The sequence below is a fragment of the Podarcis muralis genome, chromosome 3 (genome assembly GCF_964188315.1).
Source record: "Podarcis muralis chromosome 3, rPodMur119.hap1.1, whole genome shotgun sequence".
In the NCBI taxonomy this organism is placed as follows: domain Eukaryota; kingdom Metazoa; phylum Chordata; class Lepidosauria; order Squamata; family Lacertidae; genus Podarcis; species Podarcis muralis.
Window position 1 is genome coordinate 103,628,809 of NC_135657.1, and position 18,296 is coordinate 103,647,104.

Here is an 18,296-nt window from a genome sequence, read left to right on the forward strand (position 1 = left end):
AGCCATCTGCAAATCTTATGCAATATGTTGGCCTCTTTTTTGGCAATACACAACTAGCCACCCTACCAAAAAAAATAATTTTGGCAAAATACAGGGGGAATTTTACAGAAATGAACAAGAGGTAGGATATTTAATTCAGAGCATCACCAAGCTACATGTTGTCCTTTCTTCTGATTTATGTAAGCAAATATTCATCTTTCCTTAAAAATATCACCTGATGAAACTATTCCCAACAAACGCAATGCATGACAATTCATTTCCTCGCGAGCTTTGTTTGAATACTGAATATACGCTGCCTCTTTGATGCTTCTCAGACTGAGTGCATAATCCAGCGCAGCCGTGCTGCGTGATTTAATTAAGTTATGCGCCGAAAGAATTTGGTACAATGCTGGCATATGATATGATCAAAATATGTATAGAATGATGAGCAGTTTTGGAATACCTCATTGTTGAAAGGCGAGGGTGCCTTTGGCAATTCCTTTTTCAAATATCTGTTCCAAAGCCTTCTCCATCTGGATAAATGGAAGTGGGGCAATGTTAGGAAAAGGGGACTTCGAGGCTGTTTCTATTTTGGGGGTGGGAGACAATCACTACTGGCAAATTCCAGTTGTGCAGTTGAAGCTGATTTAGAACGCCTTCTTAATAAGCGGGCTTCCCTCCCAAAACTGAATTGTTTGTAACAAGGAAAATGTCGTGAAAATACACCGGTAAGCATGGAATGGCGTTTCCATCATGCAACATCATCTCACCTCCCTGCAAACAGAACATAATGAATGCTGAATAAACAGGACATCTGGAAGCAGCCAAAGAGCTGTGTTTTAGGAATATGAAGAGCTGGCCTTATATTGAGTCGCAAGATAATATCACCAAGGCAACGATCTGTAAACAAACAATAAATGTCCATAAAAATGGCAAAAGTATTTTCTTTCCCAAATAGGTTTTATCTTAAACAATAGCAAACACAGTAAATAAAGAGCTCACTTGTAATATATCAGTGGTTCAGTGCTTGTTTCTTCTCTTTCCAAAATACATTTTATGTTGAACAATCACAAACGCAGTAATAAAGAGTCCACTTGTGATATACCAGTGGTTCAGTGCTTGGACGTCGTTCCGGTAATCCGACGTTTCGTTGCTAAAGAGCTTAGTCATCGAGTTTACAAAGCTCAATGACTGAGCTCTTTAGCGTTTGCAATTGTTCAACATAAAATCTATTTTGGAAAGAGAAGAATATATCACAAGGGGACTCTTTATTTACTGTGTTTGCTATTGTTTAAGATAAAACCAATTTGGGAAAGAGACTATCTTTGCCATTTTATGGATGTTTATTGTCTGTTTGGGACGCGGGTGGCGCTGTGGGTTAAAACCACAGAGCCTAGGACTTGCCGATCGGAAGGTCGGCGGTTCGAATCCCTGCGACGGGGTGAGTTCCCGTTGCTCGGTCCCTGCTCCTGCCAACCTAGCAGTTCGAAAGCACATCAAAGTGCAAATAGATAAATAGGTACCGCTCTGGCGGGAAGGTAAACGGCGTTTCCGTGCGCTGCTCTGGTTCGCCAGAAGCGGCTTAGTCATGCTGGCCACATGACCCGGAAGCTGTACGCCGGCTCCCTCGGCCAATAAAGCGAGATGAGTGCCGCAACCCCAGAGTCGGACACGACTGGACCTAATGGTCAGGGGTCCCTTTACCCCCTTTACCTTTACTACTGTCTGTTTACAGATCATTGCCTTGGTGATATTATCTTGTGTCGATTGCAGTAGTTATTGTCTCACCACCCTGTTAATTGTTTTATTCTTATATTGAGTCAGGCAGCCCATTGGCCCATTGAGCTCAGACTGACTGGCAATGGCTCTCCAGTGGGTTGTCTTAAGCTGTTTGTGTAGCGCTCTCCACAAGCTGAGTCTTTGGCTAAGTAAACTTTGCTCTGGATGAGGCCTGGGAGCCTGCATAGAGTTGTAACTGTCAGTTTGCATTTCTTGGTGCAGAAAGTATTCATCTGATGTGAAGAGATATTTCCTATTCTGCTTCAGACTAGGAAAAAACTTCCTTATATTTGGGTTATTCCTTCAGAGAAGCAGAGTACAGCTGGCTTAAACTGGTTCTCTTATCTCTTTCTGTCAAGGTCATGATAACCATAATAATAAGGCCAGAAGGAGCCTGGGTTTCTCTTTCTATCTCTTTTCCTTCTGGTGTGGTGTTCTGTACATAGTATAGTTAATGTTAAGAGTTTAGACCTATTGTAAATTATTGTAAGTTTAAGTTAAGTCTGCTGCAACTGGATTTCTTATGGACAGTGCCAATCCTGAGTGTACAGTCGTACCTCGGCTCCTGAACACCTTGGGAGTTGAACGTTCCAGCTCCTGATCGAAAACCGGAAGTGACTGTTCTGGTTTTCAAATGCACTTTTGGAAGCCGACTGTCCGATGGGGCTTCTGCGGCTTCCGATTGGCTGCAGGAGCTTCCTGCAGCCAATCAGAAGCCGCACTTTGAGTCGAACGGACTTCCAGAACAGATTCTGTTCAACTTCTGACTGTATTGGATTTGTGACCATTAAGCTCATTTGCCCTTTCAGCAGCAGTAAAGCTCTGCTGGATGAAATGCAATTGCCTCTGGTCTATTTTTTTATTTTTATTATTGAATCCTGCAACGTGTTTAAGTTTTTGCTCTGCTAACTATACGTTGGAATCTACTCTGGACCAATATTGAGTAGAACTGAGTTGAATTCAATAGAATTCAACCAAACCCTCAAGCCAGACCAAACCTCTGAGTCAGCTCTCTAGAAGCTGCCTTCCTGGGTCATAGTGCTTTCTCGTATAGGAGCTGTGCAGTTGACAATGCATGCATTATACCCAGGGGGTCTCACACTCACACAGGGATATTTCCCAGCAAACCTGGGACTTTTGGCTTGCACAACATGTGCTCTGTACCAAGCTTCCCCAACCTGGTGCCCTCCACATTTATTTATTTATTTATTTATGCATGCATACTGCACAGTGTAACTCCCATCACCCTCCACAGTTCACCACCTGGAGGGCTCCACATTGGGAATGCAGCTCGACACCCATCCCCTGATGCGGATGGGCTGCCTCACCTTCCTAGACCACTGGCTGCTTCACCAGATACATGCAGTAGACATAAGGAGAAATTGCACGCAGTGGGTTGAGGTGTATTGGAGGCTAGAAGCTAGTGAGAACTGAAGATCATGAAGATAAAATTGAAAATAAAGATCTGAATTGATTCTGTTCACAGACAATGCAGCTTTTTGACTATAACTCTTCTGCCCATCGAATGGAGTTGATGGGAGTTGGAGTCCCTACAATGTTCTCATGAACATGGTGACCCAGGCTAGTCTATTAATGTGTATATTAGTTCAAAAAAACCCCGAGTTGCTGTTGTTTTTTAAGCTTTAATAACTTTTAAGAGTTAATAAATCTATTTTTTTTGGGGGGGAGAACATAATTCCATATGTTCATCCCCCAGTAGATTTATTAAAGCTTAAAAGATTATATATATAGTTTTTTAATCTTTTTGTATTCTAAAAAGACACTCAGTTTTTGATAACTATATATAGTTATCAAAAACTGAGTTATATATATACATAGTTATAAAAAACTGAGTGTCTTTTTAGAATACAAAAAGATTAAAAAGATTTAAAAACTAATCTAAATAAATACAAAAACAACAGAAGAAAAAGGAGAAAACGGGAGGCTTCTGATTCTTTTCCTGTCATATATATATATATATGAATTCAAAACATTCGTTCCAAGGTAATGCTAATTCCATATGCTCATTATTCCATTCAGGGGATTCCAGGTACCAGTTCCTTTTACGTGCCTGCATTCTCTTATCATTACATCTTCTGCTTCTCATCTCATTTTTCTGCAGACAGAGAAATAAATTTTCTTCCTGGAGAAGCTTAAAGCTCTGCATTCTGAGGTGCTCTGTTTTCTGAAATATAGCCAGCGGTATAAATTCAGACGGCAGGGATTATAAATCTCCATGAGGAACATAATGCATTCCCTTCACAAGAGGAAAACGGGGAAAAGGAAAACAACATATAGGCAGATAAAGTCGTCTTGTGTTTGCATAAACAAGATAAGTATAAATTATTATGTAAATTATAATGATTTTTCATCTCAGCTCAGTTCATTCAGATGGGTTCTTTTTTTTTACCCTGGGCCATTACTCATAGATGGCCCAGAAAACAGGGCTTTATCTTTTTTAATTTTTTGCAGGAGAAGAACAAGGACTGACAGCGTTGGTTAAAAATATGCTGCTGTTGTTTCAAAGTTAAACAGGATTTATTGTGGTTTTAAAACCTCTCTTACTTGACTGCAAAACATGTCATTGAGATAAGCCTACATGGCCACATATCTTTAAAAGGAAGCTAAACATTTCTCTCACTGTGGAAAGATGTAACCTAGAGCATCAATTCACACACTGATTTGAATTATTATTTGTATTCTGCTTTTCCATGCTGAGATCCAAGTGGTTCACAATAATAACAAAAGCATTCAATGTCTCACAGATACAAGTTGTCTCTACTCATGTACACGTATTTGTAGATTTCAAAGGCAGAATTGACGTCTGGGGGGAACTTTCAACAACATTCAGGGTGTCCTGGTTTTTACTTTTTGAAATATGGCAGCCCTACAGCAGGCAAAAGGGACACGGATGGCGCTGTGGGTTAAACCACAGAGCCTAGGACTTGTTGATCAGAAGGTCGCGGTTCGAATCCCTGTGACGGGGTGAACTCCGGTTGCTTGGTCCCTGCTCCTGCCAACCTAGCAGTTCGAAAGCACGTCAAAGTGCAAGTAGATAAATAGGTACCGCTCTGGCGGGAAGGTAAACGGCGTTTCCATGCGCTGCTCTGGTTCGCCAGAAGCGGCTTAGTCATGCTGGCCACATAACCCGGAAGCTGTATGCCGGCTCCCTCGGCCAATAAAGCGAGATGAGCGCTGCAACCCTATAGTCGGTCACGACTGGACCTAACAGTCCAGGGTCCCTTTACCTTTACAGCAGACAAAAACATTCCTCTTTAACCAGGTCTTGGGTTGACTGACATCCAATGCCCTTTTAAAATGTGTGGGGGTTTTTTTTTGGGGGGGGGGGGTTACTGGGCTGTTGCTGTTTTTATTTTGCTTATGTATTCTGTGTTTTCATAGTGTGCTTTTATCCTGGGAACCACCCTGAGACGCTAATCAGCAGCATCACCACCATAACCATAATCATAATCATAGACAGGTACAAAGACTGGACACTCATTGAATGTAATGTATGAACATCCCTTAAGAAACATGAACCTGTGATTCAGCGGCAGCCAATGAGCTTGCCAGTTCCTGAGCAGAATTTTCTTTCCAGTGAGCACAGAACCAGTTCTGCTCTACAACAGAGATCCATCATTTTTGCAGGAGGATACAGAATACAATAGGCAACATCAGCAAGGTAAGAGAAATATCGGGCTGGGACGTCTAGGCTTTGGTAACCCCAAATATCAGAAAGGGGGGTGGGTTTATTCCAACCTAAAGGTATAGCTGATTGTAGCCCCTTTGCTTTCTCCACAAAAAAGTCTACAAAAGCTCTTCACTTTTGTGGTAAAGCTATAAAAGAGCCATTAGATATTTCTTAAGCTGGAAGAAAACAGGGATCACATCCTTTGCAAAACGAGCCTTGTTTTTTCCAGCTCCTAGGAGTCAAAATAACTTAGAAACTAGAGGGTAAAGCATCAGTAAAGGAAAATATTTAAGAAGGGAACTGGAGTTGTATATGCATATATATCAGATGCTGTGATTATTCATCATGAGCCAGCATCATGCAAATTCAGATATGGAAGGCAACTTTCAATTAGCTGGTCATGCAACACTTACCCATGGCCATGTTTCGTAATCAATCACGTAGAAAAGTTGCTTGCCTGCTGTTTATGACCCATGCTGCTACAAGACTAATGCGAAAATAAAAACTCTAATCATTATCGAGAATAAGAAGGGGAAAGAATGTGAGCCTCCTGCTGCGAAATACCATGGGGGAAATCGCCCCAATCTTGGTGACATGTTGGTGTGGATGTATATGTGGCTTGGGGACTTTGATCATCTCTGTTTGAACTGCAGCTGGTCTCCAAAAGCCTTCTAGAAGTACTCAGTTTGAGACCTCTAGCAAGAATGATCTGTCCCTGCTGGGCGGGAGGGAAGGAGGCATAGAAAAGAGAGAGAAAGGAGAGTGCCCCAGAGAAAAAGGGGTCGGAGAAAGAGTGGGGAAGCAGGTGACCTACTCACTTTTGAGCGTAGCTGACAGGGCCATCTTAAGCTAAGGTTACCAGACGTCCCCGTTTCCCGGGGACAGTCCCCAGATTTACAAATCAGTCCCCATACAAAATCCACTGAAGTTGAAAAGTGTGCCCGGATTCATTGAAAAAAATCTGGTAACCTTATCTTAAGCATATCCGGCGCCGTGGTACAAAGATCCCTCTGCCCCCCCCCCCCCATTTCCAAGAGTGTGGTTTTTTTTCCAGATAAATTTTTATTATTTTCTTCATATAATCTTTTTCCAACAATCCTTATTATCACAATATAATCCCTTTGACTCTGCCGAGTCTTGACCTCCCTCCCTCCCCGCAGCTGGTATATACATCACATTCTTATCGTGTATATTGTTCTCATATCTCTACTATGTTACATTGAAGGTATTATTCCAGTCCTGCTAGTGTCTTTAAACTTTTCTAGTTCTCCTTTAAATATTCAATAAATTTACTCCAGTTGTTATTGTATTTCTGGTCCTCTTGGTCCCGGATCCTCCCTGTCAATTTGGGAAGTTCCGCAAAATCTGTCCTCTTCACCTGCCACTCCTGAATGGTTGGTAAGTCTTGTGTTTTCCATTTTGGGGCCAATAGAGTTCTTGCGGCAGCTGTGGCATACATAAACAAATTCTGATCTTTTATTTTAATCTCTCTTCCCACTAGACCTAGCAGCAATGCTTCTGGTCTTTTGGTTTCCCAGAGTTTTTTAGGGAGGACGGCACTGCCAGTGGGGCTGGAGGTGGCGGGCAGTGGCTGGAGGGTAGTTCCTCTGGTGGGGGAGAGGCCTGGCGCCTCCCGGCTCAGCCAGCCACTTCGTGCCACGGTGGCCACAGCAGACGGAGGCTCCAGGCACGGTGCTGCTTCGGCGCGGCATGGCGGAGGTGGGTGAGGGCAGCGAGCTGATGCCAGGAGGTGCTGCATCCAGCCTCTGCCTCTTCCCTGGTGCCCTCCAGAACTTGCCGCCCTGGTGCCCCGCGCCACTAGCCTCTATGGGTAAGATGCCCCTAGTAACTAACAGAAATTGGAGGGGGAAATGTTGCCCATTTCTGATTTAAAATTTGGATTAGGATCCTGGTTTGAAGATTGAGAAAATGGTTTGTTTATGTAAAGTAGAAGAGTTGGATATTAAGGAGTAAGAGTTTTGTGTAAGTTTGTAAAGCTGACAGAGAATCAAAATACTTCTTTCCCTTTCCCTATATTTAAAAAAATGCTTGGTATTTGATGTTAACTTCTGTATATTTTTCCTTTGTTTTTCAAGCTTTATTAAAAAATAATTATAAAAAAGGACCTGTGAGACCAGGGGCCAGATTCAACTGAATAGCTGTGCTAGTTGGAGCCACCACAAGTCTTGCTAGTGCAATGGGAGCGTCTCCACCCCCCATTGTTCAGCCCGGACACTGAGGTCCAGCTCCAAGGGCCTTCTAGCGGTTCCCTCACTGCGAGAAGTGACATTACAGGGAACCAGGCAGAGGGCCTTCTCGGTAGTGGCACCCACCCTGTGGAACGCCCTCCCATCAGATGTCAAGGAAATAAACAACTATCCAACTTTTAGAAGACATCTGAAGGCAGCCCTGTTTAGGGAAGTTTTTAATGTTTGAAGTTTTATTCTGTTTTTAATGTTCTGTTGAAAGCCGCCCAGAGCCGGGGAAACCTAGGCAGATGGGTGGGGTATAAATAAATAAATAAATAAATAAATAAATAAATAAATAAATAAATAATAATAATAATAATTATTATTATTATTATTATTATTATTATTATTATTATTAGGCTTCCTATTCTCCAACCTCTGGCGCTCCCACAATCAGCTCTGGTGGCAGATTGGGAGAACCCCCAGAACGGCGTACATGAGAGTGGGAGATCATTCCAACAAACAGATGGAATGATGGTTAACACTGCAACACTGAATTCTTCCCCAAGAAGTTGCTGTTATAAAGATGAATGTATTGCCAAAAATGCTGTTTTTGTTCCAGACCCTACAGATTATGGATAAAATGGAGTGTTTCAGGAGGTGGCAGAGAGACATTTCTAAATTTGTCTGGCAGGGCAAAAAGCCCAGAATTAAGTTTAAAATATTAACTGATGCTAAAGAAAGAGGGGGGTTTGCCCTGCCAGACTTAAGGTTGTATTATGAAGCAGCAGCGTTTTGCTGGCTGAAAGACTGGCTACTTCTTGAAAACACTGATGTCCTAGATTTGGAAGGTTTTAACAACGCTTTTGGATGGCATGCATATTTGTGGTATGACAAGGTTAAAAGTCATAAGGCTTTCAAGAACCATATTGTTAGGAAAGCACTGTTTAATGTCTGGATAAAGTACAAAGACCTACTAGAGAATAAGACTCCAAGGTGGCTGTCACCAATGGAAGCTAAGGCCCACAAAAGACTCAATATGGAGGCCAAATGGCCGAAATATTGGGAAATATTAGAAAAGGATGGAGACTCTTGGAAGCTGCAGAGTTTGGAGAAATTAAAAAATAAAGTGAGAGATTGGCTACACTACGCTCAGATTAAAGAGGTGTTTAATTTGGACAAAAAGATAGGATTCCAGGTGGAAAAGTCAAAGTTAGAAACAGAACTGTTAGAACCTAAAACTAAGGTTCTTTCAAAAATGTACAACTTGCTGCTAAAATGGAATACACAAGATGAAACGGTCAAATCAGCTATGATAAAATGGGCACAGGACATTGGGTATAACATTATGTTTGCTGACTGGGAAAGGTTATGGACCACCGGTGTGAAGTTTACGGCATGCAGTGCCCTAAAAGAAAACATTATGAAAATGATATACAGGTGGTACATGACCCCAGTCAAGCTTGAAAAAATATACAATTTGCCCGATAACAAATGTTGGAAATGTAAAGAAACTGAAGGAACGTTCTTTCACCTCTGGTGGACTTGCCCTAAGGTTAAGGCTTTCTGGGAAATGATATATAACGAGCTGAAAAAGGTATTTAAGTATACCTTTCCTAAGAAACCAGAGGCCTTGCTTTTGGGCATTGTCGGCCAGAGGGTGTTAAAGAAGGATTGCACATTTTTTATGTATGCAACAACAGCAGCAAGAATACTGATAGCTAAACACTGGAAAACTCAAGACTTGCCCACGCTGGAAGAATGGCAGATGCAACTGATAGACTATATGGAACTCGCAGAAATGACTGGCAGAATCCGCGACCTGGGAGAGGAAGCTGTGGAAGAGGATTGGAAGAAATTCAAGGACTACTTACAAAAACATTGTAAATTGTATGAATGTTAAGATGATGCAAGAGTAAAAATAAATGGGGCATCAGTAAGTTAGCTGATAAGAATTTGAGAATAGGTGAAAGTTGAGAAAAAGTTAATTTTTTGGTTAATATTATGCCTAATTAAGTATTTAAGCATTTGGAAAATAAACTTAAATCTAGAGACATAATATGGGGAAAATACAAATAAGAAATTGAAACAAGGTGATAATTTGCTGTTTAGAATTTTATAAACCTGGAAAGCAGGAACGGAAGATGCGAGGAAGTTCAAAAGTGAGGAAAGTATGAACATTAAGAATTTGGATTCGATGCTATAATTTCTTTTTCTCTTTTTTCTTCTGTATGTCTTTTTTTCTGTTATTTCTTTTTTGTTTGTTTATTGTACTGTGGGGGATGGGATTATATGTGTTGGGTGATAAATGTAAAAAAATTTGAATAAATATCTTTTTAAAAAAATATGAATTCTTCCCCAAGATTCAAATGCCGAAACATCCATGAAGCTCACTGGGTGACCTCAGACCAGTCGCAGTCTCTTAGACCAGCCTTGTTGTGATGATAAACTGGCAGAATACATGCCACCTCGAGATCCTTTGGAGAAAAGGTGGGATATTAATAATAATCATCAATAAAATACAATACTTGGCAGTTTCTATGGCATGAAAAGAGATCACGGGGAAGGAGGGTTGGGTTCAATGGGACTGCACTGTGGAAATCAATAAAATTAGACACTTTGAATGCTATTAGTATGGCAAACAGGGATTTTGTAATGACTACATAAAGGGCAGGAACATCGAATTTTATTACCTGAGACATCCCAGAGAATTTAGTTTCATGTTGACAGATAAAATATACTGCATTGACATTCTCGGGGCAGCCAATGTAGTTCTTTCCAGAAATTGGGGGACTCCCAGTTCCCATCAGCTTCAACCAGCATGGCTAACAGTCAGGGATCGTGGGAGTTGTGGCTGCCCCGGACATATTGAGTGTCTCCTGTCTTTAATTCACCAACCCAGTGGTAAAAATGAGACAAGAATGGCCAGGTATGAAGCGTCAGACTTCCTGAAAGACCCATCACTCACATTTATCACAGCTATACACATAATATAACTGGCTGAGCCAAGGTCAATGCTTATTAAACTGACAACCCTGAAGATATGGATCTCCTGTGTCCTTGTTCCCCTTTTCATGTTCTGAATTTCCTTCTAAAATTGACAGAAACTGGACACACCGTGTTACACAACATGGAGGTCTTCACCAAATGGGTCTTCATCAATTTCAAATGCTAGAGTCAATGGACTTCCTGCGACATCCTTTTTTTTTTTTTTTTTTTGCTGCAGAAATTGTTTTTGGGCCACCTATACATTCATCGCTTGCATGCACAAAAAGGGGGGTGAATTTGAAGTGTATAGCTTTCAGTTTACAGCTCTCCCTTTCTTGCTTCGGTTCCGAGAAGGGAGAAACATGGCCAAGGACTCGACGTGAGGAATCGCATTACTAAGCTGGAATAAGCAGCCAAATCTGGGACAGCTGAGGAGGAAGGGGGCTTCCGGTCTTGTTTACATGCACATATTCAATAGTTCCTCCTCACCCTACTACAACGTGGATGCCATTTAGGAGAGTTTGGACGTCCCAATGACATTAGAAGGCAGATCACAGAACCACAACATATTGTGACGTGCTGATATGTCACAAGGTCTGAAATTACCCATCCCTCCCCATATCGCTCCTGCTCGCGGGAGCCAGAGTGGTATGGGGGCTTGCCCAGTTCGCCGAGATGAACAAGCCCCCTACCACTCATGCTCCCATGAGCAGGAGCTGTACAGGAGCTTTGTTAAACTGTTCTGCTGAGGCGCAGGCACTTTCAGAAAGCTGTCCCCTCGCCTTTTGCTTGATCAGCCAAGAAGCGGCCTTCCTTAAGCCGCCCGCCTCCCAGCTAATTGAGGCAATTTGAGCTGGCAGTACATCACAACTGCCACCAGCCCAGGCAGGCAGGCGTGAGGTAAATGTGCTGTCAGTAGCTGGGGAAACATCATACCAGTTTCATACTGAGTCAAACCGTTGGTCCATCTTGTTGAGTTATTGTCAACACTGACGGGTGGCAGGCCTCCAGGATTTTAGGCCACCCTAGCTGGAGATGCCAAGGATTGAACTCTTGGCACTTCACTTGAAGTGAACGGTCTGCTGAGGAACCAAGGACTGAGAACTGAGAGCTGTTATTAGACTGGGTTTGTGTTTTTTAAGCGGGTTTGGTTTTAACTATTGCTGCTGCGTATACAAGCACACACACACACACCAACAAAAGGACACTGGTGGTCATGACAAAATTTTATTGGTGTTGAGGTAGCCCGCCATATCGTGAAGTAGTTTACCGGGATATTTGCCCAGTTGGCCTATTGGAAGTTTTTCTTCTTCTTCTTCTCCTTCTTCTTCTTTAAAATGGACATTTCTTAACAAGAACAAGCAAAGGAAGAGCAAGCAGTATCAAGTATAAGTCACAATACATGGTTATTATCGTCATCGTTCGGCAGCGGGAGGAAATGGCGGCAATCATCATGAGAGGAAGCATTTGGCAGAGTTAGGCAGCCCCCCGAGGACCGATGCTTTGTTAATTCATGTAGGGGAGAGGGAAGGGACACACAAACAAATGGACATTATTAGGTCATATGGGGGTTAGGTGATTCTACAGAAACTCTCCTGCTGGCCAAAAGTATAAAATGAGGCTATCAATGGCATGTATGGCTTATTCTTAGTGGGATGGGGGACTGGTGCGAAGCTGTAGCAGCAAATGCACAATAAGCTGTAGCAAAATCCTGTCAGCGTACGGCCTCGTGTTTGCCACTTACTGCTTCTGATTATCTCCCCTAGTGCTGTGTAAGAGAGCTCCCTTTCACCATTCTGATTAGTTGGGTGCTGAAGTCTCTCTTCACTGTGCATGGATTTCATTTGGCTGTGCTTAGTGCCAGAGGGTAACCAGCAGACTACAGGTCCCGTCACAGGTGGGTCTTCGAAGAGACTAAAGATGCACGCTCTATATGAAGGAGACAAACATATTTTCTTTTAATGCTGAGCCCCGGGTTTCTTCAAAAAGCAACTCAAGACACGGCCGGTTCCACGATGTGCTTGGAAATCATGGAAACTGGCATGGTGATGGGGCTTTTAATCTACTGAGAATTAAGTTAGCACCAACAGCGTCGGAAGACAGGGGAACAAGAGCACACCTCTCTGTAGAAACACACACACACACACACACACACACACACACACACCACATTCAAAAGTTGTTTACTCCGTACCCCAAAGGAGATGGAATCCAAGTGGAGATTCCTCAATCCTGCTATAACACAACTTTCAAAACCTTTAGGCACTGAGAAAGGTTATATAACCTATGGATGATCTCACTAAGGCTGGGTGATATCTGGTTTTCAACATTGTGATATATCACCAGCTGAACATCACGAGGCGTCAGCTGGCTCCACAGTTTTCCTCACATTGTGATTTTTGCATAGCATAGCATGCGCGCGCACCCCCCCCCATAATTCGCAATAAATTGCCAGGTTCAAAATAATGAAACCAACATCACAATATGGACTTCAAAATGGTTTTGGACGATATATCGCCCAGCCCTAGCATGTCACCGTGATGTGGTGGTTCTTCTGTCCCCCTGTCCCTGCCCTGCACTCCCCCAGCACAATGAATTCCAAACTACATCCGTGGGAAATTTCAGCCACGGAATATCAGTGGAACATTTCTTTTGGTTCTATGTTGATTTTTTTAATAAAAACAAAACAAAACAAAAAACAAACAAGGGGGAAATTGACTTGCATTTCTCTGTCTTGTTGTCAGGCTTCAGGGAAACACCCCCCCCCCCCCCGTGGCAGTAGATAAGCAGAACAAAGGAAAATGAGTCTTAGAAACTTTAATAATCACAGTAAGAGAACAAAGAACTCATCTCCCAGAAATGGCGGTGCTCCCAATTAAGGATCACACCCCCTTCCGTCCCTATTAATCTATGTCACTTCTACGTCTTGTAATCTGAGCTTGCACCTTCTGCACTTTCTGTTCTAACACTTTCAGAGCTCTCCATGACTTTGGAGAAGGGTGTGTGTGAATGCTGTCCAGAGATGGTGAATCTCTTAACCCTCTCTCTCCCAGTGTTTCTTCTCCCCATCCAGTATTTCCCAGCTTCTGCCTTCTGAACTATGCCCCTCTGCAAACCACTGTTCCAAATCTATACTGTCCTCCTGCTGCTGGGAAGATTCAGGATCAGGATCAGGAGGACGGGGAGGCTCCTACCATTCCTCCTCAGTGCAGCCCTCCTCAACACTTGTCAAGAACACTGGTGTATATAATCATCACAACAACATTACAATGATAAAACTCAATATTACTCTTACCATTCAGCATAATTCCATACAGTGCCCATGTGCAGAGAATGCACATGGGGTTCCCCTGCCCTCCACCCTATCATGTATGAGCAGCTGGGGGAGATGAAAGCTCAGCCTCATGAGTTCATCAGGCAGCTCTGCTTTATACAAGTCACTTGGGCTCCGTGGCACAAGTGACTTGCACCAAGTGGAAGGGGAGAACTGGATAGGGATCTAAGAGGCATGAATGTCCCTCCAACTCACCCTGATGGCCTCTTGCATTGCCTGCCCATGCAGTCTTGTTTGCATGCACAGAAGGGGTAAGCTGGACCCTACACATTGCACAGCAGCGGTACACTCTTACAATGGACTGTGGCGTGCCCAGAGTTTTATCCCTGAGTTTGAATTTGCAATTTGCAATTTACTGTGCACAGCCCAAAAGTAATCTAAATGCCATTCATCTCAGCGGGTGGACGTGCTTAAATGTCTCCCACAGAAATCAATGGGACTTGAAAGTGCTTAACCTCATACACACAAGTACTGAACCAATTGATGAGACAGCCTAGACTGTCCTACTCAGGGGCACCAATTTGAATAAAATAATGGGGGCACCCAGGTAAGCCCTGCCCCGCATAATCGATCACAAGATGTGGCACACACACACACCATTTGAATGGCAATGCCCATCAACTTTTGGGGGGCAGCCCCCTCAAATATTTTATAGGAGGCCAAAGGACCTTGGCCCCTAGGACTTGACTCCTATGGTCCTCCTGTATTTAAAAAACATGTTCTTAGACACCCACCACCCTTTTCTTCAGACCCATGTACTTTATTTCTTATATGCTAATGATTTCTTGCAGCGGAAAAAGACATATGAAAGGTTACATTCTGGTGTGTTTTCCAGAGACAGGATCTGTTTCATGTGCTCTAAGTATCCAGGTCAAAGTACCGAGGCTAAGGGTACATAGGTGTATGGAAGATGCTAGCAGGGACTCAAGGATTGGATATATGGGAGCAGGTGGCGCTGTGGTCTAAACCACTGAGCCTCTTGGGCTTGCCAATGGGACAGTCGGTGGTTCGAATCCGCGCAATGGGGTGAGCTCCCATTGCTCTGTCCCAGCTCCTGCCAACCTAGCAGTTCGAAAGCACGTCAAAGTGCAAGTAGATAAATAGGTACTGCTATGGCCGGAAGGTAAACGGCATTTCTGTGCGCTCTGGCTTCTGTCACGGTGTTCTGTTGTGCCAGAAGTGGTTTAGTCATGCTGGCCACATGATCCGGAAAGCTGTCTGCTGACAAACGCCAGCTCCCTCAGCCTGAAAGCCAGATGAGCACTGCAACTCCATAGTCTGACTCACCTTAATCATCCTTTTAGCTTTTTACCTTGAAATGGCGGTGGCTGAGGCCCGTTGGAATTGGTGGAGCGGAAGGCAGGGTGACCACAAGCAGGTGGAGCCAAAGACAATGACTGGCAGAGCCAGAACCAATGACAGACAGAACCAACTAAATCGAGTTCTGTCCTACCACTCTTCCCTGCTGAGTTCCATCAGGGTAACACTAAGACTAAAGGGTGCTGCTTTCTGGGTTGGTTGCAAGTAAGAGGGCAGGCTAAAAGGGACGCGGGTGGCGCTGTGGGTTAAACCATAGAGCCTAGGGCTTGCCGATCAGAAGGTCGGCAGTTCAAATCCCCGTGACGGGGTGAGCTCCCATTGCTCAGTCCCTGCTCCTGCCAACCTAGCAGTTTGAAAGCACATCAAAGTGCAAGTAGATAAATAGGTACCACTCCAGGGAAGGTAAATAGCGTTTCTGTGCACTGCTCTGGTTCACCAGAAGCGGCTTCGTCATGCTGGCCACATGACCCAGAAGCTGTACGCCAGCCCCCTCGGGCAATAAAGCGAGATGAGCGCCGCAACCCCAGAGTCATCCGCGACTGGACCTAATGGTCATGGTCCCTTTACCTTTTTAAGAAGGCAGGCAGGTGAGGGGCTGGTGGGAGTCAAACTGAAGCCGCTGGGACAGTGCCCATTCACCCTAACGGAGCAGCCTCTGCCGCTGTCATGACAGCTTTTATTAACATTATCAATTGCGAATTTTAATCTGGTAAGTGTTCATTTGCAGTATGAATATACTGAGGACCTTTGTCTGAATGCAATAAAGTGCATCGCTTCGTTACGACTTGCTATAATCAATGCCGACCTAATTCCCGGCTTCCCTTCCATAGATCAGAGCTACGCACGATGCAGTCTTAACGCCTTTTCCAAACACATGCGAACAGGTGAGATGGAGATGGGGGCTTAATATCTCTTGTGAACATGAAGGTATCCCTGAAAAAATGCTTTTCCCTACAGCTGGGACTTGCGGTCTTGAAGCCCAGAGGGAGGAAAGCCAACACAAAAAACGTACTGGGAAGTGGGTGAGGAAAAAACCCCAAGACAGATGTAGTGAGAAGGGTTATGTGCCCTAACCTGTAATCACAGATTTCCCTCTGCAAATGCATGTCCACATTAGCACCATGAGGCCAACACAGAGCTAGGAGCATCATGTTTAGCCTTGAAATGTACTGTATTTTTTGCTCTATAAGACGCACCAGACCACAAGACGCGCCTAGTTTTTGGAGGAGGAAAACAAGAAAAAAAAATATTCTGAATCCCAGAAGCCAGAACAGCAAGAGGGATCGCTGCACAGTGAAAGCAGCAATCCCTCTTGCTGTTCTGGCTTCTGAGATAGCTGTGCAGCCTGCATTCGCTCCATAAGACGCACACACATTTCCCCCTACTTTTTAGGAGGGAAAAAGTGAATCTTATAGAGCAAAAAATACGGTAGTTTCTTCTTGAGGTCAACCCAGAAGGCTGGGTGCTTGCTTACTGGTGACTGAGAAAGTGCACCAGTGTCTCTTTTGATGTTCTGCGTGGCTGCCAGTTTCTCTGTCTGCGCTTGCCAGCATTGGCAGGAGTGATACTGAAGGTGTCTGAGAATGGGAAGTCAGCAGAGGGGGGAAACAGACTGTGTTTGGGTAACCTTGCACCCAAGGGAGACTCCCAAAACACATTCCTCATCAGAACTGCCTTGGACAGTAACACAGCTTCCCCTTTTGATTCAGTTTCTTTGTGACATCGGCAGCAGCTACACTAATCCTCGGCCTCCTATCAGATCTGTTTGCGTGCCTAGTAACCAACACACATCCGCACTGCCAGCCTGAGCAGACCAGGAAATGCATGGCCAAGATGCCTATCAGGATATAAGCATCATGCAACTTATTGGCACAGCTACTGTCTGTAAATGCGGCTGTGTGAGAATAGTGCAGAGGGGAGCAGAGAGACAGTCTCCCGGGGTTTTCAGGAAACAATGAGAACTACCTTAATATACTGGGAGCGGCCCCCGAGACCATATAACACCGGTCTTGAAAGACCTACACTGGCTCGCAGTACGTTTCCCAGCACAATTCAAAGTGTTGGTGCTGACCTTTAAAGCCGTAAATGGCCTCGGTCCAGTATACCTGAAGGAGCGTCTCCACCTCCATCGTTCTGCCCGGACACTGAGGTCCAGCGCCAAGGGCCTTCTGGCGGTTCCCTTGCTGCGAGAAGCCAAGTTACAGAGCCTTCTTGGTAGTGGCACCTGCCCTGTGGAATGCCCTCCCACCAGATGTCAAAGAGAAAAATAACTACCAAACTTTTAGAAGACATCTGAAGGCAGCCCTGTTTAGGGAAGCCCAGCCAGAAGGGCAGGGTATAAAATTATTATTATTATTATTATTATTATTATTATTATTATTATTATTATAACATATGGGCCTAAGAAGAGCCTGCTGGGTCAGACAGAAGCCTTTTCTCACTGTGGCCAGATAGATGCCTTTGGAAACTGCCAGGCAGGATTCGAGCGTAAGAGCGCTCTCCCCTCCTGTGGTTGCCAGCAACTGGTATTCAGGAGGATAGCTGCCAACGTTCATTTTGTGAAGTTGGAAGCACCCTGGATCCTGGTTTCATACAGGCCATTGGAACAGTGACACAAATCCATCAAGTTAATGCAAGAGGGATCCACAAATCCCTTGGTTTAAAGGCCAAACGAGATGAAATGCATGCAATTCACAAATTTAGCATTTTTAAAAATAATGTTTAGAAAGTAAATAGCAGGTGAAAGGGCCCTTGAAATGGAGAGGCAGGGGGCTTTAACCATGTTCCAGATCAAGGAGGGAGGCACACTTGTTTGAATCCGAAGGAAAGCTTCAACTGGTAGGAATGGGACCACATTTTCCTAAGCAAAAAGCTGCAGGAGCCCTAATCTGGCTCATGGATACAGTGGGAGACAAAGGGTTTAAGCCCCTTACTTCCTACCTGGGTCGTAATCCAGATCCACCCTCCCCCAACTTGCTAGTAACTTCTTTTTTTTTAATAAACTGAGTGATAGCTG

At 43.9% G+C, this 18,296-nt stretch overlaps 1 protein-coding gene across 2 annotated transcripts in view; it reads right to left on the bottom strand.

The window, feature by feature from the left end:
• Positions 1–11,840: 11,840 nt before the first annotated feature.
• KCNS3 (potassium voltage-gated channel modifier subfamily S member 3) overlaps positions 11,841–18,296 on the bottom strand; it is a 50,147-nt gene continuing 43,691 nt past the window's right edge. For both annotated transcript variants that reach the window (XM_028722293.2, XM_028722295.2), the window contains one exon: positions 11,841–12,555. In XM_028722293.2, the coding sequence (XP_028578126.1) occupies positions 12,518–12,555 (38 nt within the window). In that variant the 3' untranslated portion in view covers positions 11,841–12,517. The remainder of the gene's footprint in view (positions 12,556–18,296) is intronic.